Source organism: Vitis riparia, chromosome 4, assembly GCF_004353265.1.
Source record: "Vitis riparia cultivar Riparia Gloire de Montpellier isolate 1030 chromosome 4, EGFV_Vit.rip_1.0, whole genome shotgun sequence".
Lineage (NCBI taxonomy): Eukaryota > Viridiplantae > Streptophyta > Magnoliopsida > Vitales > Vitaceae > Vitis > Vitis riparia.
Window position 1 is genome coordinate 17,410,711 of NC_048434.1, and position 18,312 is coordinate 17,429,022.

At 34.3% G+C, this 18,312-nt stretch overlaps 2 protein-coding genes across 2 annotated transcripts; both read left to right on the forward strand.

Annotated features, from left to right (window-relative positions):
* The first annotated feature begins 640 nt into the window (after positions 1–640).
* On the forward strand, positions 641–7,740 carry LOC117912823 (basic leucine zipper and W2 domain-containing protein 2-like). Its single transcript, XM_034827556.1, has 8 exons — positions 641–754; positions 1,389–1,412; positions 2,767–2,872; positions 2,960–3,028; positions 4,632–5,125; positions 5,594–5,855; positions 6,648–6,856; positions 7,502–7,740. Exons 1-8 carry the CDS (start codon positions 750–752, stop codon positions 7,566–7,568), a joined length of 1,236 nt encoding a protein of 411 aa, XP_034683447.1. The 5' UTR covers positions 641–749; the 3' UTR covers positions 7,569–7,740.
* An 870-nt stretch (positions 7,741–8,610) lies between these two features.
* LOC117913697 (riboflavin biosynthesis protein PYRR, chloroplastic) lies at positions 8,611–16,469 on the forward strand. Its single transcript, XM_034828755.1, has 9 exons — positions 8,611–9,306; positions 9,963–10,097; positions 11,877–11,976; positions 12,193–12,318; positions 12,428–12,741; positions 13,029–13,148; positions 13,985–14,230; positions 14,312–14,437; positions 16,064–16,469. The coding sequence occupies exons 1-9, from the start codon at positions 8,977–8,979 to the stop codon at positions 16,325–16,327; spliced, it is 1,761 nt and encodes a 586-aa protein (XP_034684646.1). The 5' UTR covers positions 8,611–8,976; the 3' UTR covers positions 16,328–16,469.
* The last annotated feature ends 1,843 nt before the right edge of the window (positions 16,470–18,312 follow it).

The window sequence follows — 18,312 nt, forward strand, 5'->3', positions numbered from 1 at the left end:
ACGAACAAATATTAGTGTTTCTTAACAAAAAGAAAACAACAACTTTTTTATAAACCACTTTTAGAATAATTTTAAATTTTAAATATTTTTTAAAAATATCTTTAAGAATTCAAAATTTGAAATAAAATTTTTGATATATTCTTAATTAAGGTCACAATTTGTAAAATATTTTATATTTCAATTATATTTTAAAACACTTTAAAAAAATTAAAATACCTCAAATTTATTTTTCTTCTAAAAAATAACCTATTTTAAAAACAAATTTTTTAAAAGAAAAAATTTATTAAAGAATTGTCAATTTGTAAAATATTTTATATTTCAATTATATTTTAAAATACTTAAAAAAAATTAAAATACCTCAAATTTATTTTTCTTCTAACAAATAACCTATTTTAAAATAAAAAATTTATTAAAGAATTATCAAATTAATATATATATTTTTTCTACAAAACAATTCTTTATTAATTTTTTAAGATTGAGTCCAAACCGGAGAAATTTAAGGAAGAGAGAACATACGGGCACCAAAAATTTAATTTAATTTTAATATTTTTTAAAATTTATTTTATTTTATTTTTATTTTTATTTTCTCTCTCTACTTTTTCTCTCTCCAAAAAGGTAAATATCTGCATCCATTGACACAATTGAACCGCCCTCTCTTTCTCTCTCTCTCTCTCTTTTCTTTCTCTCGCAATCTCCAAACGCAGAGTCTCAGCCTCACCTCTCCTTCGATCCCTCTTCGGTCTTGGTTTATGAGGTTCTCTTCTCCTTCTCTCTTCTTTTAATGCATCATTTTTTGTTTTTTTTTTTAAAATAAAAATTTGTTATTCGTAGATCTGTTGTTCTTGATTTGATTTTTGTTGTTCCAGAAAGGAAAGTTCTTTTGTGATCGTTTTTGGGCAAAATTTTGTGGGTCGAGGTTGGTTTTTTGGATTAAAGATGTGGGTTTGTTGTTTTGGTTTGTGGGGATGGGTGAATCACTGGATCTCTTGATTTTACCGCTGGGTTTTACTTTGTGGAAAATGATATGATTTGATTTGATGGATTTTCAAACCTTGAAGTGGGGTTTTGATTTGATCTTTTCGAGGTACCTTTTGTGGGTCTTTCTTGATTTCTTCTACTTTGGTTCCTGAAAAAATTACCCCTTTTTGATGACATTTTTTGGGGTTTGAATCTGAGACTTGTTTTATAATCTTTGAATATTACTTCTAATTTTTAGGCTTTTTCTTGATTGAATCATTGGATCTTCATTTTCTTTAAATTGATAATTTGGTGATGTAAGAAAGATCATTCCTTTGGTGATAACTGTGGTATGAGGTTTTTTGTTGGGTAATTCTGAAATTTTTATTTAATTTTGATTAATTCTAAGTGTTTTCTTTTCATTTTTGCAGCTCGAAGGAGAGACCCACTCTCGGGTAAGTTTTGTGATATTCACAATCCTTATTTTGTAATTTACCTGTTTGGTTGCTGAAAAAACTGAGGAAAAGAAAAGAAAATAAAGTTTTGGATTTTATGTTTATATTTTTTTGTTATCCAACGGTATATTGAAGTATGTCCCTACAAAGTTTTAACCTTTTTTCTCGTTTTTCTCTCTTACCTTTCCTGAATAATTGCGTTCATTGGGCCATTAAGTTTCTAGTTGGGCACTTTATTCTTGATATTGTTCTGTTTTCCTTGAGTGCTCTGCTGCTTTTATTTCTGAATATGCTCTTTTTGTTCCCCTATGTTCGGTTTTTTCAACTTTTTTATTGTGAAGCCTAAGTTGATTAAAAAATGGGTCTCCCCCTAATGCAATTTATTTGCTATTCTTGTGCGGAATTAATTGTTGGTTTAATTTCCTCAATCGTCACCATTTCCATTAATAATAGATGGTCAGTGTGCATATCTGCACATGTAACCACGATGAAGATGGTGGTGGTAACTTAACCACATATGGCTTAGGAAGCTTTAGTGTTAAGAGTTTAGGGTTGGCGGCTGAGGACATGGGGAAGGATTGTTTAAAGAAATCCAGTAAGTCTTTTTGCTCAATTTGTTGTTCCAATTGTAGCTTGGGACCTTTCCTAGCGAGCTCAATGTAAGATGTCAGGAATTTGAGCTACCTAGGCCCTATTTGGTAATTGTTTTTGAAAAAAAACAGGAAAACACATTGGTAATAAGAGAGAACATCTTTTTGTTGTTTTCCATTGCTTTCACTTGTTTCCTAAGGGTGTTTTAAAAAATAACTCTACAAATATGGAGAATGATTAAAACATATTTAAAAGCATAAAAAAACAAGTTAAAAACATTTTAAGTTCTCAAACAAATATTTGCTCTACAAAATATTAGAAAATCATTTTTGAAAGCTGTTCTCAAAAACTAATTTTGAGCGCTGTTTTTGAAAATAGTTACCAAACAGGGCTAGGGTATCTCAAATCTCTCTCTCTCTCTCTCTCTCCCAACGAAGTAGGATATCCTTGACCTATGTAACAGCTAAGAGAGAGAAAAAGGTGCAAGCTTTCATATAATGAATAAGGATGTAGTTAGCCTATTAACTAACTGGCTACCCTTCTTCATGAGTTGGTCTTGCTGTTGGTGCCAAGTTGTATGTGGGATAGTAAACCCCCACCCTGTTTTAGCTGTATTTGATTTATTATTATTGTTATTTTGTTTAGAATGACTTGCCTGGTAAGTGGTGGAAAGTAACTACAGTAGTGAACATTCTTGACGTGTGTTTTTGTTATCAAATTTGTTGACATAAGCCTGTTGTCATTTGTTTCTATTTTTTTCCAGTGGCACGCGGATTAAGACCCGCAAACGGAATATTGCAGCGCCGCTGGACCCTGCAACATTTGCAGATGCAGTGGTCCAGATTTATCTGGATAATGCTGGTGATCTGGTAATTTTTCCTGTGTCTGAAATCCTATATGTTTTGTGTTTCACCTTATCATTTTGGTGCAGCTAATATGGCAATTTCTAAATGCAGGAACTTATCGCTAGAAGCATTGAATCTTCAGACCTTAACTTCTCTAGATACGGTGACACCTTTTTTGAGGCAAGCATTGATTCTTTATAGAAGTTCTTTAATGTCTTCCGTATGATGTCTTCTGAAGCATGATTTCATTTATTGTGGACGTTGCAATGATAAATTCCATTATTTGGGCGAGTGCCCTTATCTGATGCACCATCTGAAATTGATCAATTTACTCAACTAAGTTTTCTTTGTTGGAATTTCAGTAATTCATACAAGATAGGAATCACATTTCTATTACTTGATAAATGATGTGTCTTAAGTCTTTGTACTTGGAGAACATTCTCTTAGTCAAATCCATCAATGTTTTGATATAGTTCTTGCACAAAACCAACTCTTTAAGAGGTACACCTGAACTCATAAATTTGCCATCAGCAAAGCATTATTCATCTCGTAGCATTCTTTACCTAATTTCATTTAGATCAACCTAAGATCTGTATGCATATGGGCATTTATTTGTCATAATGACACTATATAATTGTTTTTTATGCTCGTCTTGGGTTTCTTCAAGGTTGATGTAGCACACATTTTCCATAAGTAAAGCATTATTCATCTCGTACCATTCTTCACCTTAGTTTATTTGCATCAACCTAAGATCTGTGTGCATATGGGTATTTATTTGTCATAACAACAGCATATAATGTTTTTTATGCTCATCTCGGGTTTCTTCAAGGTTGAGGCAACCTGACACTACTTCATCCAATTCATGTTGATTTTATCTGTGTGAACATATTATGTATAAATCAAAAAGGATGTGGAGTACATTAGCAAAAGCTAGAATGGAAATGGACCAACTGTTTTGTTATTATTATTCTGAAATTGATCTACCTAAGATGTAGCTCATTGAATCTTCTATCATGGATTGATTTAAAACTTATCATGGATTTTGAGAGCTATTCAAACTTGTTGTGACTCCTACCAAAAAAGAAAAGAAAAAGTCTCCTTATTTACTAGTTTAGCTGTCAAGATGCTGATATCTTGATGATAGAGGGGTTCTAAAAATTTCTGTGCAATAAAATTTATGCTTAAAATCTGAGCCCTGTTTCTCTATCATACCATACCCATTTACTGGTGAAAATAGGTTCAATTATTTGACTTATATGATTCATTCCTTCGGCATGTCCATTATCTTTATGTCTGTTGAATGCTGAAATATGGTTTTTAATGGAACATTCGTTTGTGTGTGTAGATATTGTAAGACATGGAACCATCTTGCTCCTGCTAACACTGGTCATAAGTGGAAACAGATGCCTTTATCCATGTTTATTTTTCAGAGGCTGTACTCATGACTGCAATAGCCTATATTTCTGAAATGGCAAAAAAATTAAAGGAAAAGAAATTCAATAGGGTTGTCTATATTGTATAGGATTTTCTTACCTTGATGGATATTTGGTGTTTTGTACTTATTTTCTTTATGTAACACCATTTCAAGGAGGTTATGGTTGGCATGGAAATAAAATTAGTGTTTGTGCATATAACTCCAGTTATTTGGGATTGAGGTCATTGTTGTGACATTTTCATTGTTTGTGGGTTTTGTACAATTCTATTTTTATTTTCCTGTCATTTGCTGGTGAAATAACATTTATTATATACTTTGATTTGGGATTTAATTATTTTATTACTGCAGGTTGTCTTCACCGGAGGTCGCACACAACCTGGCACAACAAAGTCTGATGAGGGGGAGCGCCATCCTTACTCTATAATTGATTGTGAACCTAATCGTGTAGCTGTTTTACCATCTGTAATCTACATACAGAAGATTTTAAGGCGGAGGCCATTTCTCATAAAGAATCTTGAAAATGTCATGCGAAGATTCCTCCAGTCATTGGAGCTTTTTGAGGAAAATGAGAGGAAGAAGCTGGCTATTTTCACAGCACTTACATTCTCTCAGAAGCTATCTGGGCTTCCACCAGAGACAGTGCTCCAACCACTGCTCAAGGATAATCTTGTCGCCAAAGGGCTAGTTCTCTCTTTTATAACAGACTTCTTCAAGGAATATCTGGTTGATAATAGCCTTGATGACTTGATTTCCCTCCTGAAAAGGGGAAAAATGGAGGACAATCTTCTTATCTTCTTCCCTTCTGCTAAGCGTTCTGCTGAAGGTTTCTCTGAGCATTTCACGTGAGTGTTTCCTTTTAAAGACGAGGGAATGTCATTACAAATCATTTCTTAATGATCCAGATTCCTACAATTTTGAAAACCTAGATAGTGTGTATTTGATTGATACATTATTGGACATTAATTTTTGCAACATTCAGTTGTATTCACCAAAGACCTTTTTGATAGCTTATTCTATCTAGATTGCATGTAAATGTTAGCCACATTTACATATAAATACTGGAATGATGCTGGGGTTTAAGTCAAACATATGAGAAAATTTAGTTCAGTCTGAGTGGTTTTTCAAATGAACTTGTATTTGCAAAAGTATGCTCTTTGTGGATTTCCTATTTCAAGTCTTTAGAGTGTTGCATATATCGTATGTCACTGGATGTGAACAATAGCATGTGGAGTTCTCAATACTTTATAGTTTCTTTGATGCATCACTGTAAGTTTGAATTTATATCTGTCTGATTATTTTCAATTTTTCAGCAAAGAAGGGCTGGTCCCCTTGGTTGAATACAATGAAAAGAAGATCTTTGAGGTGAAACTGAAGGAAATGAAATCTGCATTAACAACCCAGATTGCCGATGATACTGATATATCTGAAGTAATAGAAACTGTGAAACAACGAGTTAAAGATGCTAAGCTACCAGACATTGAGGTTGTGCGAATCTTGTGGGATGTCATAATGGATGCAGTTCAGTGGTCTGGGAAAAACCAGCAGCAGAATGCCAATGCAGCTCTCCGCCAGGTATGCTTTTGGTGTATTATTTCTTTATTTCTTTACCAGAAACATTTAAATGTTCTATATTCATATTTGTTTGTATAGAGTGATTGAGCCAAAGATATTGGCTACATAATTGATATTTTTTGGTGGTTGCCTCTTCTTAATGCTTTATCCGTTTTATTTGTTAAAAGAAAAAAAAGTGATGTTTTACTTAAAAGAATAAGTGAAGCCTGTTCCCCACCCCCAAAAAAGAGAAGTTAGAAAGAGAGATCCTTTTTGAATAGTAAAATTTATTTTAAATATCTTTTAGGATGCTTGAAATAGTTTTTAGGGGAAACCATGAAACAATCTCATGATCTTAAGAATAAGAAACCTGTCTTAGAATTACCCAATTCTAGATGTTGTTTCATTAGCTAATACATGTTGGGTGATTGTAGAAAGTTCAATCAAGAGGCAAGAGGGTGTCTTTAGAATTTGCTCTGATAAACTTTAGACCTCGATGACTCGAGATTCTTAGACTATCTAATGGTGAAGAAAATGCTTTGCTACTAATGGATGGACTTTGAATTGATTGTTGTTTTTCCTATCAAAAAAAAATTGAATGTTGTTTTATAAAAGTTACATACCCCTCTGAGATCGCTCATATGCTCAAACCAGGTTCTCTCCACATCAGGAATTTCTGTGTGATGCCTCTGTCTCATTATATGAGAAATGCATATGAAGTTCTTTTGTTTCAGAGGAACCTTTCTTTTCTTTTCTTTTCCCATTGTTTTAAAGAAATGCCCTCTATATTGCTGAGAGTCTCCTATTTTACAGGTGAAAGCATGGGCAAAACTTCTGAACACCTTCTGCACCAATGGGAAGCTCGAACTAGAGCTGTTGTACAAAGTTCAGATCCAATGCTATGAGGATGCCAAGCTGATGAAGTTGTTTCCTGAAATTGTGAGGTCTCTCTATGACCAAGATGTGCTTGCTGAAGACACCATTCTTGTCTGGTTCCGCAGGGGAACAAACTCTAAGGGCCGGCAAACTTACGTATGTTCATTACTTTGCCACTTGATACACAAGACACCTTTTTAATTATATCGAGAATTGCTTTCTGTTAACTGATGGGTTCTAATAATCATTTCCGTTTCTATTTGTGGTGCCAAGTTGAATAATAAGGGTGCAATCAATATCGGGGCCTGTTTGGTAATGGAAATGAGGTGTTTTTTTTTTTTTCCCTCTCTTTTCCTTTTCAAAAACAGGGATATGAAACTGAAAGCAGAAAATGCATTCTGGACTGTGTTTTCAAAAATATTTCACCAAAGCGGGTTATTCCTGGAAAATGTTAAAATATTGTATATTCCTGTTTTAAAAATGCAAGTATTTTCACAAAACAGATCCCAAAAGTGAATATTTTCAACCTTTTCTATGGTGAGAATCAAAAAGTGTTTTGAAATCCATTTCGTTCCGATACTAAGCAAGCAAAATTTCATTTGGTTTAGCCAGTTATAGACACAAATATATTCTCCAGAATGGAGAATTATCTCAATTCGATAAATATCATGGGGACCCAAGGCCTCCAGTTAAACCAGAGCTTTGATACCATGCTTGATTTTTCAATTTTCTTAAATGCTTAAACTGTGAACAGAACTTATGATTACGGTGTTGGTTTTTGAATGCAACAGGCAAACTTTCGTGAAGGCACTGGAGCCCTTTGTGAATTGGCTGGAGGAGGCCGAGGAAGAAGAATAAGTGCAGCATGCTGCAATCTACCTCGCTTCTCTTTCTACTATCCATTACTGAGATACTAAAAATTTCCATATCATCTGGTGTGTGTTTGATGATATGATGACTTATGATGATGATGATGTTCAAACCTTAATGCTTTTAATATCTGCAATAATCGACTAAACTTTGTGTCTTAGCTGTGTGATCTTCTATATGCTTGAATGTTTGGGGGGAAAGAAACCCCAAAATTTCCAGTTAAGACTAACAAGATCGGTGGGTTCTACTTTCCTAATTGTCCAGCCTCAACCAGGTATGGAGAAGCAACCGGTTTCATCTTGTATTCTGGTTACATTTTCATGCATGGGAGTTTTCTTTTCTGGTAGTGGAACTTGCGTTTGGTTGCTGAGAAAACAGAAGTATGAAATGAGTTTTCTCATGATTTTGGTTGAATTTTATGTTTTCTAGAAGCATTTTTGTAAATGATAAAGTTTGTTACAGAGTGTTTTTAGAAAACATAAAATTTGCAAACATTTCTAACGTAAAGAAAATACTTTTGATGAAACTTAAATAGCGTTTTTCAAAAATTGAAAAACCAGTGAAGTGATTTTCTCAAAAATATTTGTAGAGAAAATATTTTAACCAGAGAAGTTTACATTTTTATTCTTAAAATTCTTTCGAAAATTTAAAAAATTTGAGAAAGTGAGAAAATTTAATTTTTACTTCCTTATCAAGTTTTCATCATATTAATTACTCAAGGATTAATGGTTCTAAAAAAATTATGATATTGGATAATGATGAAAACTTGAAACAAAATAATTAGGATCTCTCAAATGATAGAAGATCATTAAGCAAGATCTATCACAAATATGAAATGCATTTTCATAATTCAAAGTCTGACTTATTCATCTTTTAGATCTATTCAAGAATCCACACATGAAATCTAAATGAACCACAATGAATCTAAATATTCAAGAGAACTTTCACTATATATGAGAGATTGAGAAATCTTACAATAGGAACTGAGTTATACTCGAGATTGATGCACTTCTAGTGTTATCCTCTCCTAAAAGACAATCCTCCTCATGAAAAAGAGTTCTGCCATTAAATATGATGAGAATTGGTTCCATCCTTTGTTTGGTAACCAAGAAAATGATAAATAAATTCTCCAAATTGTCAAAAAGCCTCACCTCATCTAAAAACATTTAGCATTATGTAGGAACAAAACCAAAATAGTTTTTCACACCCCAAAATTCGATTTATGGTAAAAATAGTGGGGTATAGTTTTCAAAATTACCCTTTTGTTTTCTAATCATCTGCATTGGATATGGTATATTCATTCTATGGTTACCAACGCGATCGTGAGGAAGTTAAGAGTTGCGTAGTTTGCCACAACGCCGGGTTTTGAGTAGAGAGAAGCGAGAGCTTCTCATCAATGGCGGCGTCCTTCCCTTCGCCCATCATCTGCAAAGCCACCACCAACAACAACCATCCCCACGCGCTCGATTCTTTCCACGTGCGACGTGCCGCTGAGATCGCCGACAAATCTGCCGGATTCACGTCGCCGCACCCCAACTTCGGCTGCGTGATCGCCACCGCCGGGAAAGTCGTCGGGGAGGGCTACCTCTACGCTCAAGGAACTAAGCCGGCGGAGGTCCAGGCGGTGGAGGCCGCCGGCGAGTTGTGCAGAGGCGCCACTGCTTATCTCAACATGGAGCCCGGCGATTGTCACGGTGACCGTACGGCGGTCTCTGCTCTTGTCAAGGTTTGGCCTCGAGTTTCTCTCTGTCTCTCTTTTCTTTTTGAATGTGTTTGTTTGTTTTTTTGATTCCTTTCAATTCTTCATCGCATTGTGCAGTTCTAGCTATGAGTGAAGTATCTGATTTCTGTTTTAGGGAATTGAAAAAAATGAAAACACTAATGTTCTTCAAAACAGTTTTCTATTGAATGAAAACAGTTTTATAACTTAGAAAACAGGTTTGGAAAATGAAAACAATTTTTTTGAGAATGTGTTCGAAACAGATTTGTTTTTGGAATAATGTTGAAGTGTTTTCAGTAAAGAAAGCCTAGAAAATATAAGACAGTTTGGCAGTGGTGAAAATGTTATTTTCTCATGTTCTAGAAATCATTTATTTTTATCAGAAACATCTCTGGTGTAATTTTCATTTTTCTATTACCATAGTTTTTTTAAAAAATTCAAACACTTTAATAATTAAAGATGATTGAGGCTTGAAAATTTTTTTTTGATAAGTAAAGGATATGCATTAAAAAGGCAAAACGCCGCAGAGCATACAGGAAGTATACAAGGCAGCTTAGGCCATTGAGGCTTGAAATTTATAGTCCATTGTTTTAACGAATTGCATAAATAGTTAAATGATTGATTTTGGTGTCAGCTCAGCATTGACATATGTCTGACATTAGGCAGGAATTACACGAGTTGTTGTTGGGATCAGGCATCCTTTGCAACATCTTCGCAGCCATGCTCTACGGGCAATGAGGAGTGAAGGACTGCAGGTGGATGTTCTTGGAGAGGATCTGAAAAGTAAAATTGTTGAGGTGGTGACAATTTCTTCATTAAATTTGGTCTATGATGCTATCATTCTCGACCTGTTTGTTTGATGTGCTTCATAGGTTTTCTTGAAGACTGTTTGGTTACATTTTATTACCTAACCGTGACAAAGTGGGCATTTCACTATCCCTATCTGTGATCATGAAATTTTGTGATTTGTCTGCTAGTTGCCTGTTTGTCTCTCCTTTTGCAATTATGGGGCCGTACTTGAGAGGGATGCTAGAACATGATATACATTATGGGTTAAATCCTAACAGCTCGAGCTGTGAGGAAAATTGGTTGCCAATGTCATTAACATTTGTGATTTGTCTCCCTCTTGTCTGCTCACTGTATGTCTTTTCATGTGTGAATATGGGACTACACGGAAGGAGGTACTAGAGTTGAGAGTATGATATACATTTTGGGCTCAAATCCTCACAGCTTAAGCTTTTATGAAGTTGGTACTTCAACATCCTTGACTGTTTATTTTTTCATATGGTTAGGTGTTTTGAAGTTCAAGAGTTTAGCAAAATTTTTGGCTGTACTAGATTAGAATTTAGAATTGGAAGAGTATGAATATGTATTACCTTCTTATATGTATGCTTCAGTACCTGTGACCAATCTTCTTAACATTAATAGCACTTGAGCCAGAAGCTATATTCTTGCCACAATGCCTTCTGCAGTACTGAATATTTGGTTCATAAATGTGGGCATGGTACTGCCTTTATTATTAATGGAAAACTCATTAGATGAATGCAAGCTTGTTCTAGATTTCAGTTGTTAGGGACTCTTTCTCACATTTATATACATAAGTGTGCATACATATAAATCATTAAGCATCACGTGTTAGAACTATTGAAAGATTTATAGCATCAGGATATTTTAAGAATATAGTCTCAAAAAGTGCGCAACAATTAGGCCTTGTTTGGTAACTGGTTTTTAGAACAATTTTCTTTTCTCTAGAACAAAAAAAAAAAGGAAAACGCATTTGGCTATTAGAAAACTAGAGAATATAAACACTTTTCTATTCTTAAAAACAAAAAATAGTGTTTTTAGAGAACATTTTGTAGTTGTTTTCACTTGTTTTTTTGAGAGTTGTTTTAAAAAATAACTATACAAATATGAAAAATTATTAAAAATAAAGCATTACATGTAAAAGTTATTTTTTAAAACATAGAAAATAAGTTAAGAGCATTTTAGATTTCCAAACAGAATTTTATTCTACAAAACATCATAAAACAATTTTTAAAAATTGTTCTCAAAAACAGTTTTTAGAATCGTTTTCAAAAACACTTCCCAATAAAGCCTTACTGTTAAGAGAGGGTGTTGTTTTTTATGTTCTCTCTTGTTTGATGTGCTTTTAGGTGCTATTTGTATACGTCCTATGTACTTTGGTGTGTCGTCTTTTGGTGCATTTTATTATATTTGTATTATTTGCTTATCAAAGAAAAAAAAAAACCTGTATCATGAGTAACATTATGATTGTATGCTCATTTCAATGGGAAAAAAGTGTTTTGAGCTGTTTGTCTCTTAAACACTTACTACGAGATATATAAATTAAGCATCACATTTAGAACTATTGACAAGATATATAGTATGGGAATATTTTAAAAATAGGTTCTTGGAAGGTGCTCAAAAATTAATGTGTAATGAGCATTATACATTGTGTTTCTATGCTGATTTTGTTGGGAAAAGTGATCTGAGCTGTTTGCCTTCCAAGCACTCATTGCAAGTGATTTCAGTATTCAATGCTATATTTTGGCTGACATTTCAAAATTTTATTTTAGGAAGCTTTAAAATCGTGCCTCATCGTCAATGCTCCTTTGATATATAGAGCTGCTTCTCGAGTTCCCTTTTCTGTTCTCAAGTATGCTATGACCCTTGATGGTGAGGGTTATGAATTTAATAAAAATTTTACCCTCTTCTCTCTCTCTCTCTCTCTCTCTCTCTCTCTCTCTCTCTTAATTTTTAATTTTTTTTTATTTCTTCCAATTTCTTTCTTTTTTTTTAATGGTAATCTTAACCTCCAATTAATTATGGAGGACTTCAAAATTTGAAATAAACAGTAGTTTATTCTCTGATGGTCTTCTTTGGTTCTAACAGGAAAAATTGCTGCTAGTAGTGGGCATGCGTCATGGATAAGCAGCAAAGAATCTAGGTATCGAGTATTTGAACTGCGGGGTAGAAGTGATGCCATAGTTGTGGGAGGAAACACTGTGCGCAAAGACAGTATGTATTCATTTTCTGTTGCTTTGAAGCTTATCCAGTGATGTAGTTATGAAGATGCTCAGGCTGCTGTTACAAGTTCTTCCTTTTCTTCATTTTCTTTTGAATATAGATCCACGGCTAACTGCAAGACATGGAGGTGGACACGTGCCCATTCGGATTGTAATGTCACGGACACTTAATCTTCCTGAGGTAGCCAATCTTTGGGATGTATCAAGTGTACCTACTATAGTTGTAACACAAAGAGGTGCAAGGAAGAGTTTCCAGAAATTTCTTGCTTCAAAAGGTGTTGAAGTAGTTGAATTTGACATCCTAAACACTAGAGATGTTATGGAATATTTTTATGATCGTGGGTACCTTTCAATTTTGTGGGAATGCGGAGGAACATTGGCTGCATCTGCTATTTCATCTGGCATCATACACAAGGTGCTTGTTAGTTATGAATTTATATCAAATGTGTCGACAGGGTTGTTCATTCTCTTGTTAAATTTTAGCCAATTGATAAGGAAAAGTCATTGAAAGGTTTATTGTATATCCTCGTGTATTATTGAGGCCTATTATTTTATCAGGTGAAGCTCTTTACAAATTTTCAATAAGAGTAGGATTTTTGCTAGTTTAGGTGATAAATGTTACTGTAAATATTTTCCTCATTTTGGGCTCCCTTGTGGTTTTGGCTTTTTTTATGGTTGTTCAACTGATTCTTGTTAATGTAGGTATTTGCATTTGTTGCCCCTAAAATTATAGGTGGAAAGAATGCGCCAACTCCTGTCGGTGAACTGGGAATGGTTGAGATGACGCAAGCACTAGATTTAATCGATTTTTCCTATGAGCAGGTTGGTGGTGGTTCTGTATGCACTTGACACTACATTTGTTTCACACTGACAATATCTCTTCATTGCCTTAAGTTTGTGTCTGTCTGATTGATTGCATCTTTTTATCATTCATCTTTCCTTTTAATTTTTAATATCTGTGTGCCTATTGTATTTACTTCTCAATGCTATATAATAACTTACAGGCAAATTTGTTTTAGACTATACTTGTTACTGGCAGCTTGCGGGCTTTAAATCTTTTATCATAAGAAGCATAATTCTATCAATAGAAAAAAGGACACAAGGAAGGAAACTATGTTCTTTAAAAGAGAAGAAAGACAACCAGAAGCCCAACAACACCCAAGAAACCAATGCACCTGTAACAGCACTTCTGTGGGGAAAGCAAGGAGAGAAAAAATGCCGTCCAACTTTTTAATAGCTTTCTTGTATACTTATTATCCTTAAATATGTTTGTGCTACTTCTTGTCTTTTATTACATATTTTATATCAATTAAATCTTAAAATAAATTAAATCACTCCTTTGTACTGGTTATCAGTAAACCTTTTATATAAACTTCAATTGCAACTTAAAAGTCAAATGATAAAATTGGCCACTCTAGAATTTCTATTGTATGCATGATGTGAGGGTATCTTTTTGTCTACTAAAAAAAATGGATAAATTAGATTTCTGCAAAAGTGCAATCTTCATGAGCAGAGCTAAATGGGGAAGACTACTAGACTTCGGATGGGCTGCAATGACCATGAAATATAATTATAATGCATGTGCTTTGTTTTGAAATTTCTGTCTGCATTTATTTTTGGGTTTGTACTGGTTCTTACTTCTTGCATATGAACTGCAGATTGGACCTGACATGCTTATTAGTGGATTTCTTCAGCCCTTTCCTGATCCTACTCCTGTTATCCCATCAGTGGATGAAACTTATGCAATTGATCCTTCTGTTACTCCTTATGAATCAAGCATCATATTCTTTTATAAAACATGGGATCTTTATGGAGCTTTTTCAAACTTCTCTCCTCACCCTATACAAATGCCTGATGAAAATGGTGATTATCAGACCTGGTCAAGCGTAGAGCATTATTACCAGGTTACTACTTTTGCTGCATAAATTATATTATTCTTGCTGCAACTTTGGTTGAGATATGTCAAAGCATTCTCCCAACTGCAGGCACACAAGTTTGTTGGGGTTAATGACCCTGTAGCAAGAGATTTTGTCGAGGACATAAAATCTGCAAAAAGTCCTGAGGAAGCAGCAAGAATGGGAAGGACAATACAGAGGCAGCATCCTGATCTGGTATGGTTCTCATGCATTTGATTTTTTTCTAGTCTAGTTACTCAAAACCCAGTTAAATGACTACAATTTCTTCTAATATTCATTTATTTCTGTCTAAAAATATTTCCCTGCAGAAACTTGGTTAATTAAACTATTAGATCCCTAACGTTATCAGCTTTGACTTCCTTGACTGGTAAACTTTTCCTAAATTTGTGGGGTGTTATTGCTATATTTCAAAGTTTTTTTTTTCTGGAAAAGTTATGTAAAATTTAAGTTCCATCGTTTTGATCCATCATGAAGGAGAACAAATAGGTGTTATTTATTTTTCTCCAACGATTTTTGCTTTTTACCATGTCAACTGCTTTTGTGCAAACAAAAAAGGGCTGCCCCAGCACAAAGGTGTGGGTGTCAACTGTTGATGTGGGTGTAGGTGGTTGGAGAAAATCCAGGATTTCAATCCATCCAACCCCCCCAAATCTACTTCCACAAAGGACCATGTATTACATTTGGGTACATGGGCACATCATTCATAAAATCATGCACAAAGATAAAGAGCTATGAACAACTTACGAAGTGATATGATTATACATGCATAGTTGCTTTTGCAACTACTAAAATAAATATGAATCACTAATAAGTGATATGATTATATGGTTGAAAGTTGACATGAAAATAAACAAAATTATAATAAGTTACTTACTATTAACTACTTCATGAGGTTATGGGGGCCATAATCACACAATTCGGTGGTTATGAACTTTGGCTGTATTTCTTGATTTTAAGGTGTACCATTGTATAAAAATATTATTTCACAATACATGTTTTAATTTCCAGCTATAATGTATAATTTATAAAAGAAACCATTATTTCATTGGATTCAAAATATGTCAACAAATTAGATTATAGGTTTTGGATGTAAATATCATGATTGTAATTCATGTCCCACAAAAATGTGGACCTAAAAAAGAATGATCTTTCATGAAAAAATAAACAAAAAGAAGGTGAGGTTAGTACTGGATCAATAGAAAGTTATGATATTGTAGCCTACTGCTCATATGCATATGCCTAATGCATCTTACCCTCGGGGGTTGTAGCAAGGATGCTGATTGGGAATATTCTGGACCCATCTCTGAATTGTTACCTTATCATCAAATTTCATGCCTCCCAACTTTGGTTCATTGGTGGAAAGTTGTGCAAGCTCAGTCATGGCTTTCCCTTCCATATCAAACTTATCTTCATCTGATTACAAAGTGCTAACTGGTATCATGTATCATGTCTGCAACCCAAAAACATACATTTCTATTTTATTTTATGTTTTAATAACAGATTCCATAACTGTCCAAGGAGAGGTAATCTTACATCGTTTACTAATAATTAATTTATTTTTAGTTTTGGGATGTTATTTACTTGGATGCTGAATGTCTATTCATTCTTCATTAACTTCCATTATGTTCCCAATAAAGATGTAACTATGACCGAAGAAGAATCATAACAATACATGACTTATCCAACGTACTTCTACCTCCAGTTTCCTTGATTTGATTTTCTGTTCAAACAAACTGAGGCTTATGATTAGCATTAATGTTGAGTTGAACTGCTTGCATTTACTTTGCAATCTGATGCCACTATTTTTTGTGTGTAATGCAGGTAAGATCTGATTGGGACGCTGTCAAGATTGATGTCATGTACAGGGCCTTGAAATGCAAATTTTCAATTTATCCTCATTTGAATTCTATGCTGCTCTCTACTGCTGGGTCAGTTCTCGTTGAAGCTTCCCCACATGATCTCTTCTGGGGCGGAGGTCGGGATGGAGAAGGCCTAAATTATCTGGGTAGGCTTCTCATGCAGTTGAGGTCAGAATTCCTAGGCGAGTCCTTAACATCAAGTGAGAGCTCTTTCCTAGCTCTATAATATATGAAGAAAGAGACAGTATAATGAGAACTTAACCCTGATAATCTGTAGATCCCTTTTGTAACATTATCATTATGCAAATAATTAGTGTAATTTCATGAGATGTTTTTCAATAAAAATCCTAATCATTACTAAGGATTAATCTTCATTGCATCTCAATTGAGAAAAAAAAAAAAAAACCTGACTCAGGTTTTTCTGTCCTAAAAATCATCTATTCACTTAAACCTCTAAGAAAATATTCTCATTTGCCTTTGATGGCAACCTATCAGATTTGTGGTGCTCATAGAAGCTGTTTTGTGACAGCTTCCCAATTGTGTGAATCTTTGAGGATATTGTTTGTAGAATTATGACAACAGAGGTGAAGCATGGAACTGTTTTTGTCCGGGTTTAGCAGGTCGAGTTTATTATATATGGAGGATTATGGTTGTTAGGAATTTGAAGCTAATCCAAACTATGGTAATCACCCTAGAGGGGGGGTTAAATAGGGTGATGATCTCTTTTTCACAAATTTAAACTATGCAAAAATAAGAGACAATTATATGCAAATATATAATAAACAAAATAAACACAATTGTATATAATTTAAAAGAGTTAGGGAAGAGAGAGTGTAAACACGAGAGTTTATAGTGGTTCGGCACTTCCTTGCCTACGTCCACTCTCCTCAACCTCCTAACCGAGTGAGGGTTCCACTATCTTGAAGTTTCAACCAAGCTTCCAATGTCTGTACAATTGGATTATGGTTCCAATTCTCCCTCTTGGACTTTTGGCTCCAAGCACCCTTTACACTTCCTCAAGAGATATCCCTCTCTTGAACAACCTCTCAAGTGATACCCCTCACTTGAGAAAATTCCTCACAAAGATATACAAATAATGATCTCTCAAAATCCAAGTAATAGAACTTTAGGTTCAAAGATACAAGAAAAACTAGGATTGAATGGTGCACTAAAGATATGCAAGTTTTGGAATAATGGTGCACTAAAAAATACTCTTCCAAGGCTCAAATATAATCAAGAAAGATTTGGGAAGGTTTAGCTTATGAAACAATGAAGTTTGGAGCCTTTTTATAGAAGAAAAAAGTCATACTAGCCGTTGGGGGTTCGACCGGTTGACTAGCCATTAGGAAAAGTGACCGTTGGGCCTCAACCGGATCTCAACCGGTCCTCAACCAGTCCTCGACCGGACCTCAACCGGTTGAGGTTCAACCTTGACCGGGAAGAGAAGACCACTGGGAGAGAGAGAAACTTTTTGGCCTCCCTCAATCGAGCACAACCGGTCGACCGGTTTAACTGGTTGAGCCATTCTTTTGGCTCAACACTCAACCTTTTTCAACTTAAAACCTTTTAACACAAGTTTGAAAATCATTTAACACAAGGTTTTAGTTGAAAACATGAAATCATCTAATTCTCAAGATATTTAAAACAATATTACTCTTGAATGATTTTGGTGCATAAATAAAGAATGAAATGCATGAAAGTCCTAGTGCACCAACAACCTTACAAAGAGATCTTAAGAAGCTTTGGTCTTGAAAAACTCTTCTCTTTGAGGTGGTCTTCTTCTTCATGATTTCTCCTTTGACTTAATTTGTCTTTGGATTGCCACTTTGGAAGTCGTCTTGCCTAATTACACTTGAAATATGATCATTAGTTCTAAACCTTGTTTTGTTATCATCAAAATCAAGATTAATCAAACCTTGGTTTCACCATCTCCCCCTTTTTGATGATGACAAAACCAAGGTTGCTAAAAAGCTCCCCCTCAATATATGCTCCTTTGAATTTAAAAATTTTCAAGTTTAGAAACTTCAAGAAGTATATTAAGGATGCTCAAAATGATATAATCAAACATAAATAGCATAAAGAGCATTTAGCAATTTGGCAAGACATTATTATTAAAAATGATGCGTACAAAAATAACCAATAAAGCACATAGCATCAATATGAATAGGATTGCTAAAACAATATTGAAATATCTTCCCAAGTTAGCAACCT

Coding starts and splice junctions, on each gene's coding strand:
- LOC117913697 (XM_034828755.1), top strand. CDS start 8,977: ATGGCGGCGTCCTTCCCTTCGCCCATCATCTGCAAAGCCACCACCAAC. Junction 9,307..9,962: donor CGGTCTCTGCTCTTGTCAAG/GTTTGGCCTCGA, acceptor GTCTGACATTAG/GCAGGAATTACACGAGTTGT. Junction 14,231..14,311: donor GCGTAGAGCATTATTACCAG/GTTACTACTTTT, acceptor TCCCAACTGCAG/GCACACAAGTTTGTTGGGGT.
- LOC117912823 (XM_034827556.1), top strand. Junction 3,029..4,631: donor ACGGTGACACCTTTTTTGAG/GCAAGCATTGAT, acceptor TTATTACTGCAG/GTTGTCTTCACCGGAGGTCG. Junction 6,857..7,501: donor GGAACAAACTCTAAGGGCCG/GCAAACTTACGT, acceptor TGAATGCAACAG/GCAAACTTTCGTGAAGGCAC.